Source organism: Artemia franciscana, chromosome 14 (assembly GCF_032884065.1).
Source record: "Artemia franciscana chromosome 14, ASM3288406v1, whole genome shotgun sequence".
Classification (NCBI taxonomy): domain Eukaryota; kingdom Metazoa; phylum Arthropoda; class Branchiopoda; order Anostraca; family Artemiidae; genus Artemia; species Artemia franciscana.
The window spans coordinates 13983945-14003688 of record NC_088876.1 but is presented as its reverse complement, the minus strand read 5'-3'; the positions used below and the strand labels follow the sequence as shown (position 1 = coordinate 14003688).

Sequence of the window (19744 nt, the reverse complement as noted above, 5' to 3'; positions counted from 1 at the left end):
TTCTTTACTTAGGTAATGCCTATGATACTCTAATATGGAATGAAAGTTACTTGTATTTTTTTGATGTAACTAAAGTATTTGAATATGTTGATCAGGATTTTCTAGTTCAGAAACTTTTTAATTGTTGCATTCGTTTTTTTTTATCAGGACCTCCTGTAAATTTTACAACCTACGAACACACTTTTTGAGGTTATCTCCTCATAATTCTTAGGAAAGATTTTCAGGCCCCCCGTCAACGAAGTGCCCCTTTCATTTTTACAAGAATCGATATGGCTATTTGACCAGGGAGGGGAGGGGGAGGTAATACAAAAGCTAGAAGGTTCTAAAGTTCAAATATAGATAGTTTATTACACCTATTCATAGCTGTTTTTTATATTCTACCTTTCTCGCCTGGAATCTGACTGCCCGGAATATTAATATTCCCTATCGGCTAATGAGTCAGCTACCTTACATTTTTCTCTGATCTTTTAGGCTCTTTTCGTAGCGGTCGTTCTCGGAAGAAACGTAGTGGACTTGTTAAGGATATGTCATGTACTGGAGAAACTATTTGGTTGGCCAGTGTATCCAACCAATCAAAACCACGTGAAAAAATTTCTTTAAAAACGACTGTTGAAATAGAAAAGCTAACAAAACTCACTATTGAAGAAAACTGTTGTGGTAAATGGCGGTGTAGTGCTTGTGGAAAGATTGAAAATACTTTTTATTTCTTACAACTGCATAAGTCTACAAACTGTGAAACAGGGTTGTCATTTATCTGTGAAATTTGCCGTGAAGAAATAAATAACTACTCAGATTTTGCCATTCATTATATAGAACATGAAGCTGATAAAGAAAAGAAGTGCCCTATTTGTTTATGTCCGAATGTTAACAATATAAAGGAACATCTAATTGTGAAGAAGCATATTTCAGAGGATATTAATGGATTTAAATTTGCTGATGATGAATGCAAGAGAAGTAATAAAAAGGCAAAACAAGAAGTTTTTTTCAATTCCAACATTGGTGGATACTGTCAAGGTATTTATTTGTTGCTGCTGTAATGTTCACTGTGATTCCAAGACAACCTAAACTTTGGAATAGCTTATACTTGCTTTAATATGCTAATATATACACTGATAATTGGCACTACACATTTTGAAATTATAATTGAGCCTCGCCATGTTAGTGAAAATTTTATTACTTCAGTATATCATTTTGACCTAAGTTACAATATAAGCATGTTTGCAATGTAGAATTTGCCGGTAGGCCGTCACAGTTTAATAATTAAGTTCATAGAATACTATTGGCTTGACTCCTATTAGGTTTTCTTTTTCTTATAAAATATCAATTATTCTTCATAAGTGCTGCCGGCCCCTGTTGTTCATCGTTTTTGTTCTCGGTTTGGCTTAATGGACGAGTTTCCGAGTTTCATTGCAAATTTTTTGTCATTTAAGTTTTAACCATGTAATTTGTGATTTTTTAATCATGTAACAAAGTATCAGAATTCGCAATAGGAATTATATTTCAAAAGATCTTGTATAAACTTTTATCGATTCTTGAAGCCTCCTTTGCGTTAAAACTCCCAAAGACTCCTTTCATTAAAATAGATAGTTGCATTTGAGTTTTATCTGACTATTGGATTGTGCAAACAAAACAAAAAAAATCTGAATGCGCTTATTTTCATTTCCTTAGTTAAGAAAGATCTCTCTCCTCTGTCCATCAATGAAATCAGGGTGATAAACGTTGTTTTGTAATCTTGTTTTTACTGAATTATTTTTCTGATGCATCTTGATTACACTTTGACTGTGTATATACGCAGGGTTTCATCTCAGAAGGGGGCAGTGGTGCAGAAAAGGGCCACAACATCAGAAAATTATTTGTTTTGAACATATAAGACACATTAATGCTCGAATTCTCAATGCTCTATGGACTACGGTCCTGGAAGCTTATTCTTACTCAAGCTTAGTCTTACCCATCAAAATCTACGAGCCTAAGAAAATTTGCCTTATTTTAGAAAATAGGGGGAAACAGCTACTAAAAGTCATAGAATCTTAATAAAAATCATACCTTCAGATTCAGCGTATCAGAGAACCCCACTATAGAAGTTTCAAGCTCCTATCTATAAAAATGTGGCAAGACACATCACGGATGCGTGTCTGTTTGTTTATTTGTTTCTTTGTTTTTTCCCAGGGGAGATCGTATCGACCCAGTGGTCCTAGAATGTTGCAAGAGGGCTCATTCTAACGGAAATTAAAAGTTCTAGTGCCCTTTTTAAGTGACCAAAAAATTTGGAGGGCACCTAGGCCCCCTCCCACGCACATTTTCAAAATTGTGATTGACGGTTACCAAAGTAACCGGATCAAAATTGTGAAATAGCCATTCTGTTCAGCTTAGTCGAAAACTTAATAACTATGTCTTTGGGGACGACTTATTCCCCCACATTCCCCTTGGGAGGGGCTTGAAGTTACAAACTTTGACCATTGTTTACATATAGTAATGGTTATTATGAAGTGTATTGACGTTTTCAGGGGGACTTTTTACGTGGGAGGATCTTTACGTGGGGGAATTTATCATAAGGGAAGAGAATTTCCATGAAGGGGACCCAGGATTTTCTAGCATTATTTAAAAAGAAACAATGAGAAAAAAAAAAAAAAAAATTCACCTGGAAGTAATTAGTAGCATTAAAATTTAAAACGAAAATAAAATATTACATATATAAGAAGGTTTTCTCCTCCACAATACCTTGGTCTGTACGCTAAAGTATTTTTGGTAATTTCAACTATTTATTCTACGGCCTTTGTGATTCAGGGGTCATTCTTAAAGATTTGGGACAAAATTCAAGCTTTAGTGTAAAGAGCGCGGTATTGATGAGGGGGCAAACCCCCTCATATACATAATAAAAATACACAAATATAGAAGTTCGTTACGTAAGTTTATTCGTAACGTACGAGTGTTTATTACTAACAAAAACGTTCTTACAAAAAATAAGAAAATCTACTTGCTGGCGTTGAGGAGGGGTTGTACCCTCCTCAACGCCTCGGTCTTAACGCGAAATTTTTTCATGTTTTAAAGAGTAGAGTTGTGGCAAAGAGTCAAACTTTAGCGTAAAGAGCGGGGTGTTGAGGAGGGGACAACCCCTTTCATATACGGAATAATTTCTGTTCGTTTTAAATTTTAATGTCGCTCTTTACTTGCAGTTAAAATAACTTTTTTATTTTTTATTTAATCCTATCAATAAACCAGCTATGCAAGACAACAAGGAATTATTACTGGTGTTTACTTGCTTAACGTAAAATAAAGTTATAAGCTAATATTGCCAAGTAGAACTTAGGAATCCTCTATTTTATCTGTTTGGATGTTTGGTATTTTACTTGCGCGTAAATGTTTATTAGAAGGTTTGATTATATGAAAAAAAATACAACCCTTAAGAGCCAACTCCTTTTTTTTGTCGGAAATTATTTGTGTATTAAATTCACTTCATATTCTTTTTGCGTAATTCTTAGGCTATTTTAAGGAGTTTTTCGGCAAATAGACATTGGGTTTCTTGAGTAAATGTTCGCTTTTCATTTCTATTCATTTGGGCTGGGATCTTTGGAAACTTCTCACAGAATCATTAATTAGCTTCAAGTAGAAACTACGTTGTTACGATGAGTCATCCCAAACCAAAAAGAATTGTTAAACAACCAGAGGTGGGTAAAACTTCACCAGGGTAAAAAGGAGAGTATGTCCATACATTGTGGAAAACACCCGGCCACACGTCACACCCCCCGCTTTTAGGATTGGTTGGCCACCTTGAACTTTGCCTCTTTGTATTTTGCTCTGAAATTGGTCTGAATGAAATTGGCTCGAATGATTTGATGCTCTGAAGTTTATTTGACCCGAAATGACGTTTTCTTTCTTTTTGACTTGGAGTCTGATATTGGTGAATTGATAGAGTAGAGGGCTGTATAGACCAGGAAGTTGAAAGCTATGCAACAGCTTTCCTGAACGGAACTAAGGTTCTTGATAGAAGAATACTGGTTCTAGTTGTAGAAAGTCCACTGCGTGACAATCAGTGATGGCAGTGCTTGTAGAACCCGTGGTCGGTCTTGACTGTGATATCTTACACTAATACCATAAGTAGTTTCACTAGTGGCTGACAAATTATTGGAATGATTTATCAAAATACCGTACAAAAAATCTAGCGTAACTAAATCCAAAAATTTTAATTTTTTTTTAAATAGAGAGTAATCAGTATGAATTTTTTAAATTGCGAAAAATAAAAGATTTCGCTCAAATATATTTTTTTCTTCAAGAATTTATCATTTTCCATAAGTTTTAACATCTTAATAGTAAACTCGTATTTTAACAGTAGAGTTTTCAAAGAAATTATATTTGGTGTGGATGGTATACATAAAAAAGTCTTATATACTTTCTTTAATTCTTTTAAACTTCAAAGACAGGGATTCCTTGTCAAATGAAGACTATGTTGGTTATGAAGTTGGAAATTTGATCTTGGAACATGGATCTCACTCTTTTGTTACAGATCGTAAGCCAAGCTTCAAGGTTGAAAGTAATGTTCCAGTCCAACAGCTTGAGACTTCTAGCGAACAGCCAATTGTTTATGGTAAGGATATACCTTTAAATGGCACTTGGTATTTACCTAGTGACAAAATAGCGATCGTAAATTCTGTTGGTGTGTGTCTTGGTTTTGCTAATTTAGGCACTTCCAGATTAGATTATCTGGGACCAGATTATTAGATTATCTAGTACTTCCAGACCAGATTATCAGGGATCAGATTAGATTAAATTCGAAATAGTCGTTTTCCCGATTTGACTATCTGGGGGGGGGGGGGGTTGATTCGGAAAAATTAGAAAAAATGAGGTATTTTAACTTACGAACGGGTGATCGGATATTAATGAAATTTGATATTTTGAAGGATATCGTGACTCAGAGCTTTTATTTCAAATCCCGACCGGATCTGCTGACATTGGGGTGGGGAGTTGGAGGGGGAAACCTAAAATCTAGGAAAACACTTAGAGTGGAGGGATCGGGATAAAACTTGGTGGGAAAAATAAGCACAAGTCTTAGATACGTGATTAAAATAACCGGAATGGATCCACTCTCTTTGGGGGAGTTGGAGGATGGGGGAAATTTGGAAAAATTAGAAAAAGGAGGTATTTGTAACTTACGAACGGGTGATCAGATCTTAATGAAATTTTATATTTAGATGGATCTTGTGCTTCAGAGCTCTTATTTTAAATCTCGATCAGATCTGGTGACATTGGGACAGTAGGAGGGGGAAACCGGAAACCTTGGAAAACGTGAAAATTGAGGTATCTTTATCTTACGAATGGGTGATCAGATTTTAATGAAACTTGACATGTAGAAAGATCTCGAGTGTCAGATGCTGCGTTTTCAATTCGAATTGGATCCGGGGACATAAGGGTTAGAGGGACGAAACAGAAATCCTGGAAACTGGAAATCTTGGAAAACGCTTAGAGGGGAGAGATCGGGATGAAACTTGATTGGAAGAATAAGCACAAGTTCTAGATACGTGATTGACATAATTAGAACGGATCTGCTCTCTTTGGAGGAGTTTGGGGGGGGAGGTAATTTGAAAAATATTAGAAAAATTGAGGTTTTTAACTTAAGAACGGGTGACCGGATCGTAATGGAATTTAATGTTTAGAAGGAACTCGTGTCTTAGATCTGGTGACAACGCTCTGGGTGGAGAGATCGGGATGAAACTTGGTGGGTAGAATAAGCAAATGTCATAGATAGGTGATTGACTTAACCGGACTGGACCTGCTCTCTTTGGGGGAGTTAGGGGGTCCAGTGCTTTGGCGAGTTTAGTGCTTTTGGACGTGTTAGGACGATGAAAATTGGTAGGTGTGTCAGGGACTGGTACAAATTGACTTGATAAAGTCGTTTTCTCCAATTCGACCATCTGGGGGGCTGAAGATAGAGGAAAAATTAGAAAAAATAAGACATTTTTAACTTACGAGTAGGTGACCGGATCTAAATGGATTTTGATATTTAGAAGGACCTCGTGTCTCAGAGCTCTTATTTCAAATCACGACCAGCATTAAGCCTATTTTCCTTTTAAATCATTCTATTGATTCTGAAAATTTTGCTTGAGCTCATGCCATGTGAGCTCTTGGCTCTTCCGACCTCGTCACAAGTGCCATATGATCTCTTAACTCTTGTTATGTTCGTTTTGCCCCATTTTTGTTTTCTAACTGTTAGATGGTCTATGAAATTCAGTATTCTTAACAGCTAGTCTCCTGAGGTGTGTTTACAAATTTCATTTTTGTTGTCAATAATGATACGTAGCTTATTTTTATTTGAGAGTCAGAGGTCATAAGAATTTTAACCCTATTCATAAAAGCAAGATATGATCAAATATTATTCTTATATGTTTTATAATGGATAACGTATTACTGTATAAGAGAAAAATAAAGATGGTGTAGGTTAGATTTAGGAAAAAAAATGCTGGAGTTTCTTCATTATACCTAGATTTCTTGCCAGGATTTTACTAGTTAAAAGATATGCTACTTCAAAGATAAATTCTCATCAATTACAATCCCAAGGTATTTAAAAGAAACAGTCTGTTTTATAACTCTATTATACGTATTTAATTCCTTCATTAAATCTACTTTACAACGGACTTCTGAAACCTCACCTGCAGTATTGTGCCATAATTTGGCAGTCAACCTTCAAATCACACCTGAAGAGTCTTGACTCAATCCACAACCGTGCATTGAAAATTATTTGAAATGTAGACGACTATCTGTCCCTTGGTTCCCTTTACCGTCTGTCGTGCTCAGTTTTCGTTTTTGAATTTGTATCCGGTTTAATTCCATCTCCCTCCCACAATCTGTTTCGGTTGATGTCTGAACAACATGATCGAAACACGCACTCTGCCTTTGACCTTCAAGTGAGATGAACTCCAACAGTATGTTCAAATTTTTCCCCGGATGTAGCATGTGCTAAAGTGTGGAATATGCTTCCAAAAGAGCTGAGATGTAGAAGCTCCCTCGAGTCTTTCAAAAATAATTTAAATAAATATTTAGTTAAAGGTCAGTAAGTGAATGATAAAAAAAGAAAGATAATTTAAATTAGATGAAGTTTATATTTTAGGCGAGGTGGTTGTACGGCCGGGGAGGGAGGTAGGAACCCTATGGTTAAGATTATATAATGAGGAGGCACGTGGTTGTGTCGAAGAGTGAAGTGGGAGCCGTACTGCGTGTTAGTGAAGAATTTTTTGTGTTTATGGGTCTCAACATGAGTTTTGTCATAGAGCAGTGTGCTTTATGTTTAGTTATTTCCTTTTTTAATTAAACCCGATTGAACCTTGAACCTTCATCTATGGGTAAAAATCCGGCGATCGTAAGAAAATGACAAAAAAAAAGACTTGCCTATGTTCATCCTTAGTTTATTTACCCTCATCCAGGTTACAATTTTTTCAATTGATTCTGTCGATGACTTCTCAAGCAGGTTTCACTAAAACTGTTTCACTAATGGAGTTAACCGTTAGTTCATTTATTCTGTAGCAAAAATTATTTAGACAATTTGGTCAATCATTTATGAATATCAAGAATAATATAGAGCCAAGAACTGATCCTTGCGGAAAACCAGTTTTTCTCCTGAAGAAGATTTCATTTAGTTGAACATACTGAAAATGATTACTTATAAAACTTCTTAAGAAATTCGTGTCCACATTTCCCCTCCGACCATACACCTCACACTTTTTAAGAAGTTCATGGTCCACCATGTCGAAATCTTTTATCAGATCTAAAAATACAGCCCCTACTTTAAACCTTTATCTAAGGCCTCATTGATACCAGTTGTTAAATAAATCATAACCTGTTCCGGTGTTCTTTTTATGCGGAACCCAAAGTGTGTCTCTACCAGTAACTTATGATCCTCCAAACCTCATCATTCTAGTACTAAAACACTTCTAAAATGTGGAAAAGTGTGGGTAGAATACTTATCGGTCCATAATTTCCTGGGTCAGTTTTAATACCATTGGGTCAGTTTTTAAAACAATTTGGAAATTTCCCTTGACGAAAACACTTGTTAATTAATTCACATAAAACTAGAGATTTAAAATGGAATATAAACTAAAGAGTTTTTAAAGTGATTTGATCACTACCAGGTGAGTTACTACGTAACCCATAAATAATTTGTTTAATTTCATCAACTGTTACAAGGTTAAGATGAAGAGAGATATCGATCGGGTCCCTCACTAAAAATTCACACGTCGGATCACAAATATCAGGCACAATTGACATCGATAGATTTGGACCAATATTTGAAAAATAATTCTGAAAATCTTTACATATTTCACCTTCCAACTTTATAGTCTCACCCTTTGCACTAATTAATTTAGCGGGAACACTATTTGTTTTTAATTCAACACCTTCTTTTATTAATCCCCAAGTCTTTCTAGGGCATCCTTCCACCTCCTTATACTTCTTCTCAAAGTATTTCTTTTTCATTTCTTAAAACGATGAACCTTGATAAAACATGATCGACCTTCTCTTTATCCAGCTTCAACTCTTCACCTTTACTTATTCCTAGTTATAATGACTCTGTCTTCCCAACATTTATTTTAAACCTATTTTTGCAGCTAAAACTTTCAAATCCTCCAAAATTACAATCGTTTCGCCAATATTTTCATCTAGGATGCTTAAATCATCAGCACAGTTTTGTCTAGAAGACTTTTATCTCCCTAATTGTTTGTGTGTTATCCCATTGTCTTTGCTGTGCTCTGTAGGACGAAGTCTATAAAAATGACCCGTAGAAATGGGGATAGAAACACAACCCTGCTTAACTCGCTATTCAATATGAAAACAGCTACTGACGGCATTTCCTACCTTACCCGCAGCAATTTTATTTCCATAACTAGTACTAATCACTTACATGTGCTTATCTTGCATTGTGGTATACCATACAAAGAAAGGACCTTTGCTGAAGCTCTTGAGGATTCAAACGCTTGCTAATCATCTATAAAACCGAAGACTAACGTGGTTTAATGCCTCTCTTATCAGTTATTAATCTAAGAGTGAAAATTTGGTTTACACAATCCCTTCCCTTCCTGAAACCATAATATTTTTCTCTTAAAACCTTATATAAAGCATCTCTAAGTCTAAAAATTAGCATCGTAATAAGTAATTCGCTTAATGATATTTTGAACTATTTTAAAAACCCTCGCATAAAAACCTTATATGCCCCTAGGGCATAACTTAAAATACTTGCCCCTGTGCTCTTGGGGTGCTTTTTCGACTACAGAGTTTTGTTATGGTATCTTTGAACTATTTTCTGCAAACTAAAATTCAATTTTTTTGATTTTATAAAACTCAAGTCACATACAGTATTACCCCTCTGATTAAATTGTGGGTAAACAGGTCCGTAGTTTGTGGCTGCAGACAACAGCATTAAGGATTATTTTATGAATTATTCATTAAATTAGCAGTAAATAGGATGTTATAAGAAGTACTAGCTGTTGGGGTTGCGCTTCTTGCCACCCCAACACCCTCCCAAGCCCCCCCTGCGCGCGTAAGTCGTTACACACCATATTAGTTACGCGCCATTGTAGTTGTGTCCCTGTGTCCTACCTGTGAATATATATATATATATATATATATATATATATATATATATATATATATATATATATATATATATATATATATATATATATATATATATACTAGCTGTTGGGGAGGCGCTTCGCGCCACCCCAACACCTAGTTGGTGGGGCGCTTCGCGCCCCCCAAGCCCCCCCGCGCGCGTAAGTCGTTACGCGCCATATTAGTTATGCGCCATTGTAGTTGTGTCCCTGTGTCCCACCTGTGAATATAGATAGATTTATATATGTGTTTCAAACTACGTAAAAATTGCGAATAAACAACATTCTTGGCTTTCCCATTGTCTGTGCATATACAAAGCCGTATGTACTAATAATGACGTCATATGCAAACGCTCTTTTTACAAACAAACAAACATGCATCCACACAACTCGTTTTTATATAGATAGATAGATACAATACAAATTAACTGCGTAAAACTTGCGAATATACAACATTCTTCGCTGTCCAATTGTCGCTGCATATAAATACATTGTCAGGTTTACCGACCCTCGAACATGCAACGTACAATTGTCCATGGGAAAAACAATCAGTATTAAGATCTATACCACATTTTTCTAATGATTGACCTTGAGCTTTGTTAATGGTGATTGCAAATACTAATCGAATTGGGAATTGCAATCTTTTAAATTGAAAAAGCAGATCCGTTGGAATCATGGGAATGCGAGAAATAAGAACAGCCTCACCCTCATAAGGCCCTGTCAAGATTGTGGCCTCTATTAGGTTTTCCATTGTTTTTTTTTACGGCAAGTCGCGTGCCATTGCAAAGCTTTGGTGGGTTGATATTTCTTAAAAGTATTATTGGTACGCCTATTTTTAGTTGTAGCACGTGTGGTGGAAACCCTGAAGGATCTATGGAATTTAAAAATTCAGATGGATAATTAACCGCTTCATTTGGTTCCAAAACTGTGTCGACTGACTTGTAAAGGACTGCCTGGTCTCGAATCTTGGTCAAAACAATATTGTTGATTTCGTGGACGTCTATATTTTTGTGTGCGAGAATCGCTCTTTCACTTAGCCATTTATTATTTTTATAAATTTTTAGAATATTCGGAAATACTTTTTCAATCAATTCATTTTTGGACGTCACTAAATTACAGAAATCAGCAGGTAGTTGTATACGTCCTGAAATTGAGTCTACTGTTTGACCAGAGTCATCGTTTTGCAATCGGACACGCATATTTGTAGTTAATTTTAATATTTTTACGTGTGCCCATAAATTAGAATTTTTTAGGCAAGCATTCATTTCGTCTGCAGGAGTTAAACTACGTAAAAATTGCGAATATACAACATTCTTGGCTTTCCCATTGTCTCTGCATATACAAAGCCGTATGTACTAATAATGACATCATATGCAAACGCTCTTTTTACAAACAAACAAACATGCATACACACAACTCGTTTTTATATAGATAGATAGATAGATAGATACAATACAAATTAACTGCGTAAAACTTGCGAATATACAACATTCTTCGCTGTCCAATTGTCGCTGCATATAAATAGATTGTCAGGTTTACCGACCCTCGAACATGCAACGTACAATTGTCCATGGGAAAAACAATCAGTATTAAGATCTATATCACATTTTTCTAATGATTGACCTTGAGCTTTGTTAATGGTGATTGCAAATGCTAATCGAATTGGGAATTGCAATCTTTTAAATTGAAAAGGCAGATCCGTTGGAATCATGGGAATGCGAGGAATAAGAACAGCCTCACCTTCAAAAGGCCCTGTCAAGATTGTGGCCTCTATTAGGTTTTCCATTGTTTTTTTTACGGCAAGTCGAGTGCCATTGCAAAGCTTTGGTGGGTTTATATTTCTTAAAAGTATTATTGGTACGCCTATTTTTAGTTGTAGCACGTGTGGTGGAAACCCTGAAAGATCTATGGAATTTAAAAATTCAGATGGATAATTAACCGCTTCATTTGGTTCCAAAACTGTGTCGACTGACTTGTAAAGGACTGCCTGGTCTCGAATCTTGGTCAAAACAATATTGTTGATTTCGTGGACGTCTATATTTTTGGGTGCGAGAATCGCTCTTTCACTTAGCCATTTATTATTTTTATAATTTTTTAGAATATTCGGAAATACTTTTTCAATCAATTCATTTTTGGACGTCACTAAATTACAGAAATCAGCAGGTAGTTGTATACGTCCTGAAATTGAGTCTACTGGGAGCTTTCCGTTTCCAATTGTCAGCAATTGATCTGAAAATGTTTGACCAGAGTCATCGTTTTGCAATCGGACACGCATATTTGTAGTTAATTTTAATATTTTTACGTGTGCCCATAAATTAGTATTTTTCAGGCAAGCATTCATTCGTCTTCAATGGCTCTGGTGGTGCAGCCAATAGAGGAAGTTTAACTTTTCCTGAGGCGCAACACATTCCCATTGTTTCACCATTGAATTTCAAGGCCTTGCAATAGGGACAAATTTTAGACATTGTCCCGATTTGAACACATCTACTCAACCTATAATCATCGACTGGGTTGTACCTGAATGCCAGGCGATAACTTTCAGGTTGCTCTGATTCCTCGGCACGCTTTCTTTTCTTACTTTCTCTATCAGCAGCAAGCCTGATTTCTTGCTGTTCTTGTGATTCCTCGGCACGCTTTCTTTTCTTACTTTCTCTATCAGCAGCAAGCCTGATTTCTTGCTGTTCTTGTAATTCCTCGGCACGCCTTCTTTTTTCACTTTCTCTTTTAGCAGAAAGTCTGCTTCCGCGTTGCTCTGGTAGTTCCTCGGCACGCTTTCTGTTCTTTTTTTCTCTATCAGCCTCAAGCCTGTTTCCTTGCTGTTCTTTTGATTCCTCGGCACGCTTTCTGTTCTTTCTTTCTCTATCAGCCTCAAGCCTGTTTCCTTGCTGTTCTTTTGATTCCTCGGCACGCTTTCTGTTCTTTCTTTCTCTATCAGCCTCAAGCCTGTTTCCTTGCTGTTCTTTTGATTCCTCGGCACGCTTTCTTTTCTGACTTTCTCTATCAGCAGCAAGTTTTTTGGCATAGACTCTTTGAGCATCTTCATCGGCTTTTGCCATGGTAAGTTCATCAGTCATTGTAAACTTAAACATTAATAGATTTCTACGTGAACATATGTCTTAAATATCTTGAATGACGTCACCGTCAAAGCAAAAATGACGACAACTAATTTCATGACGTCAGTCAACACATAAACATGACGTCACCTGATCTACAGACAGACAGACAACTTATTTTTATATATATATAGATATATGTTTTTTACTACGTAAAACTTGCGAATATACAACATTCTTCGCTGTCCCATTGTCTGTGCATATAAATAGATTGTCAGGTTTACCGACTCTTGAACATGCAACATATAATTGTCCATGGGAAAAACAATCCGTATTCAGATCTATACCTCATTATTCTAATGATTGCCCTTGAGCTTTGTTGATGGTGATTGCTAATCAAACATTCCCTGTGTCGCCGTCGTCAATTATATATCCCCCTGTGCCCCCCGGCGTTCCCGTTGTAGTTGTGTCCCTGTGTCCCGGTCGTCATTTGTGTCCCGGTGTCCCAGTCTGTAATTTCTCTTTGAGTGTCCCGATCGTCATTTATATTCCCTGTGTCCCGGTGTCCCGGTCTGTATATACATTCGTTTTTGAATTGGTCTTTTTTTTAGTTTTTAGTTTTTTTACCTTTTTTTTATTTTTTTTAGTTATACCTCATGATTCTAATGATTGCCCTTGAGCTTTGTTGATGGTGATTGCTAATCGAACATTCCCTGTGTCCCCGTCGTCATTTATATATCCCCCTGTGCCCCCCTGCGTCCCCGTTGTAGTTGTGTCCCTGTGTCCCGGTCGTCATTTATATTCCCTGTGTCTCGGTCGTCATTTGTGTCCCGGTGTCCCGGTCTGTATATACATTCGTTTTTGAATTGGTATATGATGAAATAAATTTTTAGTTTTTTTCCTTTTTTTCTTTTTAGTTTTTTTTTTGTTTTTACCTTTTTTTAAGTTTTTTTAGTTTTTTTTCTTTTTAGTTTTTTTTTGTAGTTTTTACCTTTTTAGTTTTTTTATTTTATTTTCATTTTTTTAGTTTTGTTTTTCTCCTTTATTTTTCAGTTTTTTCCTTTTTTTCTTTTTTAGTTTTTTAGCTTTTTTTGTTTTTTTATTAGTTTTTAGTTTTTTTTTTAGTTTTTAGTTTTTTTTTAGTTTTTTTTTTGTAGTTTTTACCTAGCCAAGGTTCGAACCTGGAACCTCTGGGACCTAGAACCTGGAACATAACGCGTTACCAACTCAGCTACTTTGGGCTTGAATACATTCGTTTTTGAATTGGTATATGATGAAATAATTCAGACGTCATATGCGGACAGACAGACAGACAGACATAACACACATACAAAGTTAGTTGTCGTCATGTTTGTTATGACAATGACGTCATTAAAAGTATTTAAGAAAATCGTTCAAATCTCTATCAGCCGCAAGTTTTTTGGCATAGACTCTTTGAGCAGCTTCCTCGGCTGTTGCCATTGTAGGTTCTTCAGTCATTTTACAATTAAACATTTTTCCGTCCACGATCTTCTTACAATTAGAAATTTGTCTTTGAACGAATGTCTTAAATACCTTTAATGACGCCATCGTCATAACAAACATGACGACAACTAACTTAATGACGACATGACATGATGACATGACGTCACTCGACACACACACAGACAATTTATTTTTATATATATATAATAGATTAAAACAAAACAACAATATTCTCCGACAAATACATGGCACTGATCCCCACAAAAGTGTGACTAGAATATGAGATCTATTAAAAATAAGCATCAATTCCGAATATTTACATGCTTCATATACATTTGTTTGTATATCTTCTTTTACTTCATCATTTACATCTTCATTATATTTCCCTGACGCATTGAAAATGACAGAAACCTTTTCAATGCTTGCTTTTGTCTTCCGCCAAATTTGGGTTGATTTATACCCACGCTAATTCCCGGTAATGGCCTGTCAAAACTACCCATACTTCAAGATTAATTTCAATGATACATGAATTCAAACATACCTGAATCCAAGTGAATTGACGCTCAGTGAAAACAAATCCACGTATCTTGCTTTTAAAGAAGGTGTCTCATTGAACCATAGATGTAAACCATCACAAAAGTGTTGTCTAAAGGAACTTTCTAATGTGCTTTTGGTCAAGAGAGTGCTTACAAATAAGAATGCTTTCACTGGTCAGTCTAAATTTCTTAATAGATAACACAATCTGATCGGAATATTTACATGTGGTGGAAATGCTAGTCTTGTGTATCTTTCTTAAGTTCTTGCATTAATCTTAATGAGATATCATCAATTTAGTTAAGAGCTACATGCTGAAGATGAGTCACCCTTGTTGTGCTACTTTTCCCTTTTAATATGTAAAGAATTTTACTTGATAACAGATAGACGTTGCCTCAACTTTGCTCTCTATTAGCTGTTTATTTTGCATTTGTTCAAAAAAAAAGCTTAGTGTCAGGGTTGAATACTTTTAACTAAGCACCATGTGTTTTATGATTACAGATACCACAGCTGAAATACTGCCATCTGTCGAAACGCAAAATATGGAGGTTTCTTTTACAGCTACAGATGCGGATATTGCAAAACTTTCTCCGGTTTTCAATCACCTTATACTGGATAATCAGGAGCAAGATGATCAAGGAAAACCAGAGTTCAGACGAAAGAAGAACAATACCCTCTGCTATGAATTTTCTGATTCTGATATAAACGATTTCAGTGACAAAGGTATGACATTCATTTTAACATTTCGGAATAGAGAGTTGAGGCAGAGATCGCTTTTCCCCGTTTGATTCTATTTTAACCCTTCCCTCTTCGTCATTCTATTCAGTTTTTATGCCACTTGGTATTAACCAAGTGACATATAGCTATCGCAAATTCTGTCGGTCTGTCTGTCAGGTCTGTCGGTCCCGGTTTTGCTACTTTAGGCACTTCCAGGTAAGCTAGGACGATGAAATTTTGCAAGCGTATCAGGGACCGGACCAGATTAAATTGGAAATAGTCATTTTCCCGATTTGACAATCTGGGGGGGGGGAGTCGGGGGCCGGTTAAGTCGAAAAAAATAGAAAAAATGAAGTATTTTTAACTTATGAGCGGGTGATGGGATCTTAATGAAATTTGATGTTTGGAATGATATCGTGTCTCAGAGCTCTTATTTTAAATCCCGACCAGATCGGACGACATTGGGGGAGTTGGAGGGGGGAAACCTAAAATCTTGGCAAACGCTTTGAGTGGAGGGATCGGGATGAAACTTGCTGGGAAAAATAAGCAGAAGACCTAGATACGTTATTGACATAACCGGGATGGATCCGCTCTCTTCGGGGGAGTGGGGGGGAGGGTTAATTCTGAAAAATTAGGAAAATGAGGTATTCTTAACTTACGAAGGAGTGACCAGATCTTGATGAAATTTGATGTTTGGAAGGATATCATGTCTCAGAGCTCTTGTAATAAATATTGACCTTATCCGGTTAAGGGGAAGTTGGGGAGGGAACCTAAAATCTCGGAAAACACTTAGAGTTGAGGGATCGGGATGAAACTTGGTGGTAAAAATAATCATAAGTCCTAGATATATGATTGAAATAACCGGAACGGATTCGCTCTCTTTGGAGGAGTTGGGGGAGGAGGGTTAATCTGAAAAATTAAATAAAATGAGGTATTTTTAACTTATGAAGGAGTGATCGGATCTTAATGAAATTTGATGTTTTGAAGGATATTGTGTCTCAGAGCTCTTATTTTAAATCCCGACCGGATCTGGTGAAGGGGAAGCTGGGGGGGGGGTGGAACCTAAAATCTTGGAAAACGCTTAGAGTGGAGGAATCGGGATAAAAATTGGTGGGAAAAATAAGCACAAGTCCTAGATACAGGATTGACATAACCAGAACGGATCTGCTCTCTTTGGGGGAGCTGGGGGGAGGGTTAATTCTAAAAATTAGAAAAAATGAGGTATTTTTAACTTGCGAAAGAGTGATCATATCTTAATGAAATTTCATATTTAGAAGGACCTCGAAACTCAAATGTCTTATTTTTTATCCCGACCAGATCCAGTGTCATTTGGGGGGGGGGGAATCTTTGAAAACGCTTATAGCGGAGAGATCAGGATGAAACTTGGTGGACAGAATAAGCACAAGTCCAAGATAGGTGACTTACATAACCGGACCGGATCCGCTATCTTTGGCGGAGTTAGGTGGTGGGGTTCAGTGCTCTGGTGAGTTTGGTGCTTCTGGACGTGCTAGGACGATGAAAATCGGTAGGCATGTCAGGTAGCTGTACAAATTGACTCGATAAAGTCATTTCCCCTGATTCGAACATCTGGGGTGCTGAGGGGAGAGGAAAAATTAGAAAAATTGAGGTAATTTAACTTGCGAGTGGGTGATCGGATCTTAATGAATTTTAATATTTAGCTTGACCTCGTGACTCAGAGCTCTTATTTTAAATCCCGACCGTAATTAAGCCTCTGATTTTCCTTTTAAAGCAATCTATTGATTCTAAGAATTTTGCTAGAGCGCATACCATATGAGCTCTTAGCTCTTGGCTCTTCCGACCTCGTCACAAGTGCCATATGAGCTCTTAGCTCTTGTTCTGATTGCACCCCCAGGAATATGCTGTGCTTATATTGTTTTGGTCTTCTCAGTTTGGAAGTTTTTGAAACGTTTTTTAAAATGACCCAATGAAAATAAAAAGCCATCTTGGAATTACTGATGCTAGACCAACGAGAAAATGTGTCTTTTAGAAACAAATTGGATTGCTTCACGTTACAATTGAACGTGACAGTGATGTCTAAACACTTGACTGGCCGAAATTCACTGACAAACATTTCAATATCATTGACAGCGCAATAGTGTTACCTTAGTAAGGAACGGTATGGGCACAATGAGTTATTTAGTAATTATTTTTATGGCACTTGGTATTAACCAAGTGACATATAGCGATCTCAAATTCTGTCGGTCTGTCTGTCTGTCTGTCTGTCCGTCTGCCTGTCCTGGTTTTGCTACTTCAGGCACTTCCAGGCAAGCTAGGACAATGAAACTTGGCCGGCATATCAGGGACCGGACCAGATTAAATTAGAAATGCTTGAACATCCGGGGTGGGGGGAGTGGGGGGCCGGTTAATTCAGAAAAAAAGAAAAGAAAAAAGAGGTATTTTTAACTTACGAAGGAACGATCGGATCTTAATGAAATTTGAAGTTTGGAAGGATATCGTGTCTCAGAGCTCTTATTTTAAATCCCGACTGGATCCGGTGACATTGGGAGGAATTGAGGGGGGGTCTAAATCTTGGAAAACGCTTAGAGTGGAGGGATCGGGATGAAAATTGGTGGGAAAAATAAGCACAAGTCCTAGATGCGAGAATAACATAACCGGGACAGATCCGCTCTCTTTGGGGGATTTGGGGGGGGGGGGTGTAATTCGGAACAAATTAGAAAAATGAGGTATTTTTAACTTACGAAGGAGTGATCGGTTCTTAATGAAATTTGAAGTTTGGAAGGATATCGTGTCTCAGAGCTCTTATTTTAAATCCCGACCGGATCTGGTGACATTTGGGGGGGGAGCCTAAAATCTTGGAAAACACTTAGAGTGGAGGGATCGGGATGAAACTTGGTGGGAAAAATAAGCACAATTCCTAGATACATGATTGACATAACCGGAACAGATCCACTCTCTTTGGGGTAGTTGGGGGGGGGGGTTAATTATAAAAAATTAGAAAAAATGAGGTACTTTTAACTTACAAACGAGTGATCGGATCTCAATGAAATTTGGTATTTAGAAGGATATCGTATCTCAATGCTCTTATTTTAAATCCCGACCAGATCTGGTGACATTGGGGGGAGTTTGGGGTTTGGGAACCTAAAATCTTGGAAAACGCTTAGATTGGAGGGATCGGGATGAAACTTGGTGGGAAAAATAAGTAGATACGTGATTTACATAATTGGAACGGATCTGCTCAATTGGGTGGGGTAACTTACGAAGGAGTGATCGGATCTTCATGAAAGTTCATATTTAGAATGACCTCGTAACTCAGATCTCTTATTTTAAATCTCAATCGGTTCCAGCGTCATTTGGGGGGGGGGAATCTTAGAAAATATTTAAAGCGGAGAAATCAAGATGAAACTGGATGGGAAGAATAAAAACCTTTCTAAGATACGTGATTGACATAACCGGACCGGATCTGCTCTCTTTGGTGAAGTTTTGGGGGGGGGGGTAATTTTGAAAATTGAGGTATTTGTAACTTACAAAAGGGTGACCAGATCTTAATGAAATTTGATATTTAGAAGGATCTCGTGCTTTAAAGCTCTAATTTTAAATTCCGACTAGATCCTGTGACATTGGGGGGAGTTTGAGGGGAAACCGGAATTCTTGGAAAACGTAAAAATTGGGATATATTTATCTCAAGAATAGATGATCGGATCTTAATGAAATTTGATATTTAGAAGGAATTCATGTCTCAGAGCTCTTTTTTCAAATCCCGACCAGATCTTTTGACATTGGGGGGAGTTGGAGGGTGAAATCTTGGAAAACACTTGGAGTGGAGGAATCGGGATGAAGCTTGGCGGATAGAATAAGCAGATGTCCTTGATACGTGATTGACGTAACCGTAGTGGTTTCGCTCTCTTTGGGGGAGTTGGGGGGAGGGGTTCATTGATTTGGCGAGTTTAGTGCTTCTGGACGTGCTAGGACGATGAAAATTGGTAGGCTTGTCAGGGAGCTGCACAAATTGACTTGATAAGGTCGTTTTCCCAGATTCGACCATCTGGGGGGCTAAAGGGAGAGGAAAAATTAGAAAAAACTAGGTTTTTATAATTTACGTGTGGGTGATCGGATCATAATGAATTTTGATATTTAGAAGGACATCGTGACTCAGAGCTTTTATTTTAAATCCTGACCGGCATTAAGCCTCTGATTTTCCTTTTAAATCAATCTATTGATTCTTAGAATTTCGTTAGAGCTCATACCATATGAGCTCTTGGCTCTTAGCTCTTCTTGCCTCGTCACAAGTGCCATATGAGCTCTTAGCTATTGTTTATAGTTTCAGTCACAAAATGAACAAAATCTTCCTCTCAGATTTAAAAAGAACGTTTACCAACACACCCTATATTTTTTATGAACTGA

The 19744-nt window shown here is 37.0% G+C and overlaps 1 protein-coding gene across 1 annotated transcript in view; it reads left to right on the top strand.

Moving 5' to 3' along the window:
* The window catches only part of LOC136035358 (uncharacterized), a gene marked incomplete in the record, with an annotated part of 119424 nt that overhangs the window by 8246 nt on the left and 91434 nt on the right, over positions 1-19744 (top strand). Inside the window, 3 exon segments of the mRNA XM_065717108.1 lie at positions 472-1014; positions 4415-4582; positions 15146-15367. Of these exon segments, the coding sequence (XP_065573180.1) occupies positions 525-1014; positions 4415-4582; positions 15146-15367 (880 nt within the window).